This window comes from Wasmannia auropunctata, unplaced genomic scaffold (genome assembly GCF_000956235.1).
Source record: "Wasmannia auropunctata unplaced genomic scaffold, wasmannia.A_1.0 LD335898.1, whole genome shotgun sequence".
In the NCBI taxonomy this organism is placed as follows: Eukaryota; Metazoa; Arthropoda; class Insecta; order Hymenoptera; family Formicidae; genus Wasmannia; species Wasmannia auropunctata.
In genome coordinates this window covers 29,581-43,238 of record NW_012026992.1, presented here as the reverse complement: position 1 = coordinate 43,238, position 13,658 = coordinate 29,581, and the positions used below count along the sequence as shown (strand labels likewise).

Here is a 13,658-nt window from a genome sequence, read left to right as displayed (position 1 = left end):
GTTCCGATTATTTTACAATAAAAAAATTTGACCTTTGACGTTCAATACAAATGGCAATCTTCACGATAACTTTGCATAAATAATTTTACAAAAAAAAACCTTCCTCTCGACGTAATAATAAATGCTTCCAAAATCTCGTTCACGTTACCTCCAAATAGCAACATGATATCCGCGTTTATCCCTATTTTATTATCGTTCGTATTATCTAGCATCGTCATGTCCAGCAACAGATTATATATTTATCATGCACTTTGACGATTAATCTGTCCTTTTCTCTTTAACAACATGCAATTTACATTGCTTGCACACTCGTGTGCGGCGTTTCACCCTTACTCAAGACCGTAAAAGTGGCGGCGAGCACATGCAAAATCGTGAGAGTCGACCTACAGCACGCAGGTTAAATATCTCTTTATCTTTTTTTTTGTTGTTTCTTCATCCTTCCACGTCATTTCACGTTTTTGGCAATCGTTCTTCGATGTGTCTCGCGTGCCGTCGATCAAAAGAGACTGTAGTCAGAGGGGGCTTCAGCAGCAGCTGCATATCCGACCGTCATATCCTGAACCCAGACAGTATGCATGTCCAAAATCGAGACATAAGACATGTTAAGCCGTAATCACACTAGCGACTGAGATTGAGATTGAACTGGAATTTGACCAATCAAAAGAAGAAAACTAATATTAAGTTTAGCGAATTTTGCTTTGATCGGTCAAATCCCAATCCAATCTCAATCTAAATCGCTAGTGTGATTACGGCTTTAAAAACGTCTTATGATGTCTAAAAGAACATTTAAGTGACGCCTTTAAGACGTCCTACGCCCCGATTTTGGAAATGGTGCTGCCTGGAACGGTTCAACATTACCTTATTCTTCTCGCTCAGTGAGATGATGCTCTCCTAAACACGGAAAACAAGGTAGTATGAAAAATCATCGGAGACTCAACGGCAGCCGCATCCGAGGACTGCCATGTCCTGATAGTTCTTCAGCACTACCTTATTCTCCTCGTCCAGATAGAGCATTGATATCGAGCTGAGCGCGGTCGGCACGCAACACGCCTTCGGCACCATGCTCGGCTTGGTCGAGTAAACGAGGGTCTGCACGATCGCGTGATTCGTCGAGTTCAGATGGTCCGCCAGAGGAAACGGGCAATCACCGTGGCAGTAGAAGGCGTCGTATCCGGGCGGCGCGACGATCCAATCGTTCCAGCCGACGTCCGCGAAGTCGACGTAGAGCGGATGTCGCCGGCAATTCTCGCGGCCGTCCTTCCGCCGGTTCTTCCGCCCCGAGGGGGTCCCCCGCCTGGCCCGCCGGTCCATTATCCGTTCCGCGGATGCCATCCCGTAACGGCCGTCGTCCATGTACGCGTAGAGCATCGGCCGATTCACCACCCACGCGTCCTTGTGCTCGTCGACGGACCGTTTCAGCCGCACGTGCTCCCGCGTGCGGGCGAGCGTACCGGTCACGTGCACCAGCAGCCCGTGATTATTCTGATGGCTACCCATCCATCTCACCACGGCCGGATGCACGTCCAGACTGATCGTGGCGTTCTTCGTCATGTCGATCACCTTGCTGTCGATCAGCCGCAGTATCGGCTTGCTGTGGCCCTTGCGGCCGGGCCGTATTATGTCGTACACCAGTATCCGGCCGCGCTTGTGCTTCGCGCTTATATTCTCGGCGTCCGCCACTGCGACGCGCGACAGGCTCAATTCCGCCGCCTGCAACGTCTCGCCGACAGGTACCCTGCTCAGGTCGAAGGACAACCGGAAACGATTCGGAGATTGGAACTTGTGGTCCAACTCGCTCTCTGGAAAGAAAGAATAGAGATGGTTGTTAATAAAGATATATCGCGCGAGAAGGCTCGTGTAAACTAAGATAATAGAGATGTAAACAAAGATAACTCTTAACAAAGATAGATAATATTAAACAGATATCTAATATTAACGGATCTAATATTAGACATTAAATCAAAAATATTTTATATAAGTTTTATATATACATATAAGATACAGAAAGAGAAATATAATTAATGAGTTTCATCCTGAAAAATTTAAACTTTTAGTAAAAAAGAAAGTTTTAATGTTTATGTAATATCAGAGAAACTAAAACTTAATTTTTTTTTTAGTAAAAGTTTAAAGTAAATAGAAATTTTATTTTTAATTCATCAAACGATTAATGGATTAAAAATATAATGCAGACAAAAAAATAATCATCTCAAAGTAGAATCCACGTCTTTAGACTTTTCGCTTTTCAGGAAAAAAAACTCAAACATTTCTCGAGCATGTTACCTCATAGGCGAATGAATAATAAATCATGGATTTTGTGAGAAGGTGCTGCTTAGAAATTCAGAGGTGACTCTTTAAATTTCCTGTTTGTCGTGTCGGCGAATTTATCAGACGTGTTTATTATCTTACGACATTTATTAATAAAGGAGTGCCGCGCGGAATAATAATTTTTCCATTCGCGTGACCCGCGCGAATATTTTACGACGCACGACGCGAGCGTGCGTAATTTAAGTTCTACGCTTCTACGAAAATAGCTAATAACGTTGAACGTTACGACGCAGTTGTTCCTCGGAAACGACTCGAAAACACAGTGGATGCAGCGGACAGCCGTATAGACGCAGTTGTAATGCGTATGTAAATTTCGTAAGACGTCGCTGAATCCCAACATACACACACGCACACGCGCACGCATACCCAACAGCGCGGTCAGCATGCTACATACGCAGAATCTAGCAATTTCCGTGGAAGCAAAGCAGTAGAAATATCAAAGAGCTTCTTGTTAGTGTTTTATATATAATTCGATCTAAATTTTTGTGTCGCCCTCTCGTCTTCAAACTGATATTTATAGAAACAAACAGCTCACCAAGAGTATAGATTGAATAAATTACGAAAGTATTGTCATGTTTATTTTCTTATGTGCAACAATATATGTTCAATAAATTAAAATATTATAGAATATTATATTATTATAATTATAACACATCTAATTCTTATCTGATTTCATCCGATAGGAATGTCTTTCAACAGATAGTTGATCATATAATCATGAAAACTGCATTTTTTTTCGATGTGTTTCCTAAATTATATATTCTTTAATTATTTAATCATTTAAAATATTATCTTAAATTTATCGACAATATATTAGAGCTTCAATTTTTTAATGGCTAATATAAAATAATATAAAATGGTGTAATACTGATAGACTTGTCATAAGAACGTGCCTGAAAGATATGCACACGTAATCTTTAAAGTATTGGAATAATGTCGTTTGTAAACAAAATACAACATGAGCGTTCCTTTCAGCATGTATACTGTCAGTGCCATGTACACTACGCTTGAAATGTCATCGGATTTTACTTGCAAATTTTCATGATAAATGTGAAAAGGTAGATAAAATTCCTAACATACTCATATTTTATTAACCATTGAGGACTGAACAATTGGAAAGTGTCGAATAATCGGAGATATATACGCATCATATCATTAAACACTGTCGTCTCTCGACGTTTTTTAATAAACGTGATAAAATTCCTAATAACTCACGTTTTATTAACCATTGAGAATTGAACAATTGGAAAGTGTCGAATAATCGGAGATACACGCATCGTATCATTAAACACTGTCGTCGGGGGACTTTCTCAATGGTTAATGAAATATGAGTATGTTAGGAATTTTATCTATTTTCTCACGTTTATTCAAAGAAAGCGATATGGTCTCAATGAGCCCAGCTGATTTTCACGACAAAGACACACGAAAATGATATCTGTGACAATAAAAGCAACACGTTCATGGAACTTACGATTTGGGCTTCGAAATACGGATATGTGAAATACGGATACCGGATACATTTTTATCAAAATGATTTGTCAGGACGGATATCTCGCGATATGCCCGGTCGCTTTCTCGTTGCGCATCTTCCCTGATTGCTCTCTCGGCACTTTCTCCTACGTTATATCATCCCGCGTAAGCGCTTTTACTGTTCCAATGTTTAGCTTCGGAATCCGTTTTAAAACGGCTACGTTCCGCGGTATAACGACACGAGATTCGAAGAACAATCGGCAAAGAACGCCGACCTATACCTAAGCTAATATCCGGATGTGAATCATTGGGACGGAAGCTGTGGACCTCCTGAGAGCAAAAGATACCGGGCGGGCTCTCGGAGAGTGCCTTCGGGCATTCCAAGGCGATCTCATCATCGAGCGATAATACACTCACATAGAGCGTGTAAGGAGCTATATAGGGTCCCTTTTTCTTTTGTTTCGTCGAGGCACCCCGTAGGACGCACTCGAGTGCGGAACCCACGGCACGTTCCCCGGCAATCACCGTGGTCGAAGAGCCCCTTTGTCGGTTGAACAACCATAAAATCGTTCGAATGCCATTCTTCTCCTTTTCACGCAGGAGGCGAGGTCGCGCGAAGGTAATGCATTACACTCGCAGACGTCCCCAAACTCGTGGAACGAAGTATTCTGAAGAGTCAATTAGGAGGCCTAAATCGCTATCTCCTTTTGAGAAGAGAAAAAATATTTCGACAAAGGTAGCAGCGTATTTTCCACTTGCAACCGTTCGTCTGCTATTCTGAAAAAAGGGAGCTGCAGATTTTATATGGATTTCTATTCAAAATCACGGAAGATATATATTATCCACGTAATTAATTAAATTGTGAAATCTTCTGAAAGAAGAGATTCGTACCCTCCCCTTGAATATGAAGTTTTACATATAAAGTTCTTTTATGACATTATTTTCGCTGAATAATAATGTGGATTTTTTCTAATAAGGAGAAAGGATCACACACGTCTTTCTTGCACAGCGGCTTGGAATAAACCTTAATGCCTACAATTATGCCAATCAGGCTAATTACGTCAGTTATGCTTAACGTAAACCTGTAATTTATGGAATAATGCCTTCCCGAAATTACTGCGTGACTAAGAGATTCGTATAAATAAAGCGAAGGAGAAGAATATTGTTCATACATCGTAGAATTATTATCAGTGTAGATGACAATTATATAATTCATATATAAATCAGTCAATGCTTCGTATTTACATCAAGCTTGCCATTTCAAGATTCGTAATTTCAAATTCTTTTTAATACGGGCAATATAACGTGCGAACGTTATTTATGACATTATTTAACTTGTTATTGACGCAAAAGCGAGTGATCCCAGAAATGTGATCTGCAAAATCGCACAGTCGCATAACGGCGTTCGAGGGAGAGAAATGACGTATCGACAGCGACATGTAAAAAAAAAGTACGGAATTATTGAGTCCTTACAGTTCGAAAATTTGTCATTCACGTTTGCCGACGAGATGCAGAAGGAATGACGATTGATAACGAGTGCAACATTGCACATTCCGTTTACTACTGCACTTTCACTGAGAGTCGAAAGAGTCGCCAACCTGTTTTCGAATTACGAATTCCAACTCGCTAGTTCTCACCATCGTTCAATGATTCACGATTCGCGAATGCACAGGTAAAGACTCCTGTGTTTATTCAAACGTATCGATAGAATCGATTTTGTGCATATGTTTATACGTTTTAGGAATTTTAGGATATGATAGCGCAAACTCTAGATATCAGAATATATCTCATTCAGAAGCGCAACATCTAGATATTAATGTGCATACATCAGAATCGAAGCTCCGTCAAAAAAACAAATCGTTAAAAAATAACTCGATTTTGTGAGTCCGTTATGATTACAATTTTTGCTCATTTACATACATCTGAAAAATTTTGTTTATACTAGTGTGCTCAAAATATAGTATAACTTTACAGAATTTATTGAATTCTGTTTTGTAACGTTATTCCATTGTTTGTATAAATTCGTATACTGTGCCGGTAAAGATATAGACATTATAGACTATACGGTCAGTTTGATATTACAAATGCTTCGGAGCATTTTTCGATTGATCATTTAGTATAGAAATTCTTTCTTCTGATAAGTCAATCAAATGCTTCGAAGCATTTGTAGCGTCAAGTGGACCGCACCCATAGACTTAAGTCGTTTCGAAAACAGAAAGCAGATAAAAAGAGCAATCTTCTATCACTTCAAGATTTAATCTAATAAAATATTACCAAGTAAACATTATTAATCAAGTTTTGTCAATACTGTTATAGAATTAACAAAAATGATTTGCAATTAGATTAACATTGTTATAACATATTATTTCTTCCGTGTAGATTTAATCTACCATAGCGCACAAAAATTATTTTCAATTAAATTAACATTATTATAACATTTTTATTATATCATTTTTTCCGTGTAGATTTAATCTATCATACTTTGTAAAAGGTACAATATCCAAAATGATTTTCTCGTCAATAATTACCGTTTCGCGCACGTTACGTACATAATAGGTTAAATAATATTTTATATCATATTAATAAAATTTAAAAAATGATTAAAAATGAGAAAAAATGGCCTAATATGTATCGTGAAAAAAAAAACATTGCGTGCGTTATCGTGCGTCGGAATTCGACTTTACTGAAAGTTAAGTGTTAATCTTCAGTATTCGATTTTCTAAAATTATGTGAGAGTTATCTTCTCGCCCAATCCATAATACACCCAGCTGACGTAGTCCAACTTACCGATGTGTGGGAACGAACGAACGGTGTTGGCCGATCGCACGTGAAGGCCCGGCTTCGCGATGTCCGTGCTTCTGATGGTATTCTGGCGGACGTGAAGATCCCTGAGGGAACGTGGGATGTGGGTCCGACCTTGCGGCCTCGGTCTCTCCGTTAAGCCCATGACGGTGAGCAGGGTGGCCTTCGTCACGGCTATCTGCTTTTCGCGATCCTTCGTCTCCAAGTGATACGACGACGATGATGTGGCCGTGTCCGTGTCGATGTGTGATAGGAGCATCTCCGCGTTACAAATCGCACTTGCCAGCAGCGTGACTGCTGCCACGAGCACTAACCCCGGCAGCGACATGCGCATCGTGACGTCGTCACTCACTTACGTTACCTCCCTGGAAGCACGAAAAGAAAAAACGTGTTAAAAAAGATTGTCATTTTGTCGACTGAATGCTGCACGAATTGGATCATGTAGATTCTGAGTTCCAAATTAGCTCCTATACTTCATAAAAAAAAAAGATCTTTCTTAAGTAGTCTATCAGACTACGTATTGGAGATGAAGACTGCAAATGCAAGATTAGAATTTGATCAATCGACTAATTTTAATTTTAATTCGTTTCATTCTAATTGAATATTCTATATAATCTCCAATGCGTAGTCTGATACTTTATGTTTCTTCTCGAAAAGAAACACTAGATTGATCTTCAGTCTAGAACTTCTATAGATTGATTTTCGGTCTAGAAGTTCTAGACCGAAAATCTACAGGATAAAACTCCGTTATTCGATATTATTAAACGTACGCCGCGAAATTATAAATAAGCATTGCATTACGTAAGATTATGGAACGATCAACGTCACGCGCGATCGTGGTAATGTTTGTTAATTTTAATCGTGATACTTTTATTTCTTACGAATTTCCTGGTTTTGTACGAAAGAAGTGATATTAGAACGTTCTTACAGTCGATTTCGAAGTGAGTCGAATACCAGCTTGTCTCCTACAAGGGAGTCACTGACAGATACTAGAAGAGGCACCTTTTACCTAGCAGGACGACAGCAGGACTGAGGTGTACATTAGGGAATGCACTACGGTCTAAAGAATTTTAGGGAAGGGATGGAGCAACCTTTCCTCAGAGAGATAAATTATAATCCCAGAGGTAATTGGTTGCATTAAACAGCCAATACGAAAGCGACGAATCATGCAATGCACCTGTGAAGTGAAATATTGGGTTTACTCGAAAATAGGTTTACTTCTTCATGGAAAATTTCAATTAAAATTTCTTTCTTATTTTTTATACACAAAAAACTGCAAAAAAATCACGTAAAATTGAAACATCAACGAGGGATATAAGCGAGAAAAAAAATTGTGTCCAATAAATTTTTCAATTATAGAACAAATTTTGAATAAAAATTTATGCACGTCAAAGTGCTACGAAATTTAGCGAAGTTAACTAATCCTACGCTAATTTCCACGACGGTTTTGAACACGTGAAAAAGAAACGTGGCGCAAATTTCATTTGGTTCAATTTAACTTCCGAAATCTCCCGAGGTACAGCGAAGATTATATCGAAAATTTTAACTCGGCGGGGCTGCATAATGACTCTGAGTCAGCATTAAAGCGGAGGAAGAGCAGGTCCAGGATCTGATCCGATTGGCCATCGGTTCCTGGGCCCGCCAATAGATGTGGAGGGATTCGTCGAATCAGGCTCTGTTTCAAAGTAATCGCTTTCTCTTACTCTCGAGCGGATTTGTTTTTTACGATCTTATATACGGTGATTCGAAAATACCTTCGAGGCCTCGTAGATTAGACGAACAAATTAACGGAAAATACAGAGAGATATGATCGCGCGAATAATTGTATAAATTTCTTTTTATATCACAATTATATTATTGTTTATTACCTACTCGAGATACATTCACCTTTTATTACAGTCACCTTTTGCTACTGATTAAACCGATATTCAATTGAGAGTGCATGTCCAGTTGAGCACGATTACTTCTTACTAGATTTAATAACTTAATAGCTAGCTTGTACTCTGCAGATTGATATGCTCTATTATTAGTAACAATACAAGCGTGAGTAAAGCACGCAAAAAAGGCGCATAAAACATGCATGCGAATGTTTTACAATAAGTATAGCCTGTAGAGTTTAAATATCACATATAACGGTTTGATAAATAGACGACAAGTCGGGATTTAAACGTAGTGCATAATGGTTTGTCAACATCAATCTATGCAAAACTTTTTCGAGTTTTTGGTGCGATTTTAGGGGTTGGAACAAATGAATGGTAAACTGAAGACACTAAATATCAATCGTATTATAAGAACGTACCTACATAAACAATTCGTTTAAAATATTGAATTTTTTATATTAATAAAAAAATATGAAATTTTTATATTGGTGAATACTGGATTTTTTCTACATTAAAATCCAGTCAACGAGGGTGTATAATCGCGATAAATTCCGATCAGAGAACTTAAACGCGATGGACTTGACAGCGTAATGTCAAAACGAGCTATCTCACTCGCCTGCCTTTTTTTTTCCTCGTCATTTTAACCGAGTCACCCCGAGTTAAAAAACGCGCGCAATAATTTACAACCCCGAGGGCGTAATCCTCTGGAGAAAGATCGGCGCTTCCAAAAAATCACGACTCGCTCGCGCCGTCCGGAGAGCCGTGACTCGCCGCCGCGGCGGACTCGCGAGTTACGAGCCGGTTACGGAGCGGCTCGCGGGCTTCGGTAATAATTTCGGAATCGATCGCACAATGTTGTGACATACTTGCCGCGTACATTAACGGTAGAGTTCCGCCGGTCGAAACTGGTTTTATCCGCGATTTTAAGCGCGCGCGCGCGCGCGCACACACGCGTTTCTCAAAGGCGGAATATTTATGCGCTCCGCGCGACTCGCTCGCGCATTATCGGTGGATGCTGAACGGATATGTGTCCCCTTCCCCTCCCTTGCCGAGCTCCGCCGCCCCTTCCTCCCCTCGCCCTCTGATCACACACTCTCGATTTCATTCAATGTAAAATGCTGTGAGATCGGCGAACGCCTTCCTCCGTGGCGTTACGCCACAGAATAGATTATCGTGTCGCAGACACCCTGCCAGGACTCTCTGCGATATTGCCGGTCGCGAGGCGAAAACAAGTATCTTTCGCACAGTGATTTTCTAATTTGAATCTAATTTTAATGCTCCCTCTATGACATCGTCCGATTAAGAGCGTGAAAAATTACAGAAATTACATTATAAAGAAAAGAGTAATATAAAGATACGTAATGCAGCATTCCGGCGTGAAATTTTGGACTTTTACTTCTACAAGAATTGCGATAAAGTAGCGCTTTTAAAGTGAATATTAAACAAATCGTCAAAATTAACTGAGATCGGCAGCGTTGCAAGCTCAACGTCGGAAATTAGTCATTGATTGGGCAAAAATGATTCGCACGCGATTAAATGCGAGGGAGCTGGATTGCGAGATATATACCTTTGTGTGTCGAACGAGAGAAGCGAGGTGCCCTCGTAATAGAAACGTCTTAAATAAACGGCGTGAAATTGAATCGCGGAAAAACGCGAGGCATTCGAATGAATCATAATACGTAATGAATATGCATTAAGGAGATACATTATTGGCAAAATACCACTTCTCGTAATTGAACACGCATATTTTTCTCTTCTTAGGTTTTACAAAACACAAGTGTGCTGCGGCACACGAGCTCTCTCGGCGCTCCCGTGCACGCACCGCGGTGTTCTCATTAACAGCGATGCTACACGCACGCTAATTAAGTCTAATAATTCCCTTTTTCCGGGGTGTTACTTTTATATCTGGAAAAAGAGGACGCAGAATGAAAGATCTTTCTTCCGCTGTATACGGCGAGCCATTTGAAACTCATACGTATAAAGTATCATCTGGTCTAAAGTGTATCATCGTTAACTGATAGATATTTCTTTTCTCATTCTTCTTCATTTTCTCTCATCCTCATTTTCCAAACATTTTATTTTTATACACGTGTATAACTGTTTCCTCAATGTGTTCGTAAATCAATGTACGCTCGACGATTGCACTAGTAAGAGAGGGAAAGGAAGGAGCGGGTGAACACGAGATGAATTATCGCGTTCGATCGCGACGCGTAGAATCGATCGGACTCCGATTTGCGTCGAACGCGCGTCTTCGCTCGCGGGCTTAGCAGATGACAGCGGGATACAATATGGCGGTTTATACATACATATACTCGCTCGGTGGGATACCACGATCGCTTCGGCCCATCCGCGGCACGAGGGCTCGCGGTCCTCTCGTGCGTCCCTGGCAGCACGAACGTGCAGAGAGAAAGAGAGAGAGAGAGAGAGAGAGAGAGAAAGCGAGAGAGAGAGAGACGGGGCAGAAAAGGTTGGTAGGACCAGAGCCAAGCTGTCTGCCGCCGCCGCGCGCCGCCGCACCGCCTCCTCTCGCGCGCGCTGGACCGCGCTGCCTCGCGGCTCGCGGCGCGGCGACCGGGAGCACGAGCCTACCGAGCGACTCTCGTTGCGCGTTAGGTAATAATATGTAGATCCTTTCCTCGTGAACGCCTCTCTCGTAGCGACCAACTTGTTTTTCAAGGACAATGAATTTACCGATGGACGCATTCGCGCGGAAAAGGCTCGTCACGCATGCATTCCTTGCGGTGCATTATGGTGGGCGCGGAGCACGGGCGCGGGCGCGCGCGCGCGCGCGAGCGCGGCTCGGCAAAAGGTGCCTTGCCGCGCGCGCGGATAAACACATAGGCGTGCGCGCGCGCGCGCTCTGGCAACGGGGGCCCCCAGTGTGCGGCCTCTCGTCGACCACCGGGACGGTAGAGATGGATTAGATGAGAACGCGTAGAACGATCCCGAGGTCTCTCTCTCTCTCTGTCTTTCTCTCTTCGGGCGGGCCGGGCCCAGGTATGCGCGCACGGGGGAAAACGTTCTCCGTGTTCCCCGGATGTTCACGGACGGTACGTTTTCGGAAGACCACCCGCGCCGCGCGCTCGTCGGCACGGCCTCCCTCTCCCCCCCTCCCACCCCTCCGAACCGAGCCCCGCGGGTTCGTTAATGGGCGGCGGGGCGATTTCGTAGGAATTCACTGCGCCGCCCGCGGAGTTTCCGTTGCCAAGCTCCTTCTCTTCTCTCCAAGTCTCAATGGATGGAAACTTGATGTGTGGAGACCCGAGCCGCGGCGCGGCCGCGAGAAACGACGGCGACGGCGAAGCGAACGAAGGCGGTAAACAATCCACCGCCACCGCGCGCCGTCGTTCTCCGCACGCGCCGCCTCCTATATATGTACCTGGAAACAACATCCTATCCGACGCGCGAGCGGATTTGCATTCGCATTCGCATTCGCATTCGCGCGCGCGCGCGCGCGCGCCCGCTGTCCAGCGGCTCTGGAATGCGGCGCGCTGGAATATACAAGGATAAGGTCGGCGGCGCGGCGCGGTGCTCCGAAGCGCGTGCGAGGCACATACATACAGCGTAGAGGCGAGGCGTCATCGTCTAAAATAATCGGGCCAGGCTGACGGCGGCGGGGTAGCGGCAGCGGCGACAATGAGCGGTGGCAACGGTTGAGGAGGCTCACGAGGAAGAAGTGGGTCGGAGAGTAGAGCGGTGGGACGCGATGGGAAAGAAAGGAAATAGAAGAAGGAATCTCGCGGTCGCGCGAGTCTCTGCGTCGCGAGCGTCGCGTAGCAGAGAGAGACAGAAAGACAGAGAGAGAGGAAATAAAGGAAGACAGCACATATAAAAAAAAACAGGAGAAAAGCTCGAAAGATAAAGATGGAGGGAGAAACGTTGCGCACATGAGTAGAGAGAGAGAGAGAGAGAAAGAGAGACAGTTTTTGCTCACCTAACTAATCGCGAGTCCGTAGTTTGAGCAGCCACGGCATCTCAGGTCGGGGCCCAGCACGGCTGCAACAGACGGCGTAACCTCACCTCGCACCGCTGGTTCACCACTCAAGCGTGCGCGCGGTCCACAACGCAAAAACTCAGGAGGACACTATCTCCGGTGTTCCGCGCCGATCGGACGGCCCGCGCGCGATCGGAGGAAAGAGGAACGGGGGGAGGGGGTGGGGGGACGAGGGAATCAGCGGGAGGAAAATCCGAGAAGGGAAAAACGACGATCCTCGTCTTCGACGTCGACGACGAGCTCCCGATGGATTCTCTCTCGCGCACGCACGCGCACACTCACCTCAACCACAACCGAACACACCTGCACGCACCACACACACGCGCGCGCGCGCGCGAGCGCGCTCTCCTCACTCAAAATCCGCGCTCGCGACGGGATTGTTGTAATTCCTGGTCTGGCGCGCTGTTTTTTTCCACGGCACCGTATACGGACGTCGCGGCGAGTATAGCCACGCAGCGGGCGAAGGCATCCGGCCCCGATGACGGGCTGAGCGGCGCGGTGCCACCGAGATGTTCTCTCGTCGATCAGGCGGTCATAACGCGCCTTGCGTGTCAAACCGAAAGTGTGCTCCTCTCAATCCTCTCGCGGCTCTCGCGCGGCTCTCGTCTCGTACTCTCGTCGTCGTCGTCGTCAACGACGGTGGCGGCGGCGGCGGCGACGGTGGCGGTGGTGGTGGCGGTCCGCGGTAGCGGCGGGGGGAAGGAGAAGGCAGAGAGTGGGGACGGGGCCCACCTTCGTACACCTGCGCGGCCTATCAACAGGTCCCCGCGCGCGCGCACGCACGTACATATAACGTACGTACGCACGTACGCGCGCATGCACGCACCTACGTTACGCGCAGGGCACGCGGAATCCGGCCCCGCCGAGTTCCACCACACCGACGATGATGCGCATGTATATACTCCAGCCGCGGATCCTTTCCTCCTTCGCGCCGCGCTCGCTCGCTTCCTCCTATTTTCTACCTGCTGCTCCGACGGCCGATCGGCGGAGTATCCGCCAGGGATGCGATGCACTTGGAGCACTGCCCAACGGAGCGGGCACTCCGGCGACGATCTCCTCGCTTCTCGCTTTCCTTCTGCTCTTATTTTTTTTTCTTCCTCTCGCTCCCGCTTCTTCTCTCCTGCGCCTCCCTCGACGACGTCGCGCGATGTCGTCCGCGAAACACGCGCACGGCGCGCACGGCAGTC

General features: G+C 44.8%; 1 protein-coding gene across 1 annotated transcript; it reads right to left on the bottom strand.

The window, feature by feature from the left end:
* Positions 1-765: 765 nt before the first annotated feature.
* On the bottom strand, positions 766-12,501 carry LOC105455537 (protein decapentaplegic). Its single transcript, XM_011698928.1, has 3 exons — positions 12,412-12,501; positions 6,583-6,962; positions 766-1,799 (listed from the first exon to the last, which is right to left on the bottom strand). Exons 2-3 carry the CDS (start codon positions 6,929-6,931, stop codon positions 934-936), a joined length of 1,215 nt encoding a protein of 404 aa, XP_011697230.1. The 5' UTR covers positions 6,932-6,962; positions 12,412-12,501; the 3' UTR covers positions 766-933.
* Between the last annotated feature and the right edge of the window lie 1,157 nt (positions 12,502-13,658).

What these genes read in the sequence shown, in the direction of transcription:
- LOC105455537 (XM_011698928.1), bottom strand. Translation starts at nt 6,931, where the DNA reads ATGCGCATGTCGCTGCCGGGGTTAGTGCTCGTGGCAGCAGTCACGCTG. An exon ending in TCGTTCGTTCCCACACATCG is followed by an intron (nt 1,800 to 6,582) that starts GTAAGTTGGACT and finishes CTTTCTTTCCAG; the next exon opens with AGAGCGAGTTGGACCACAAG.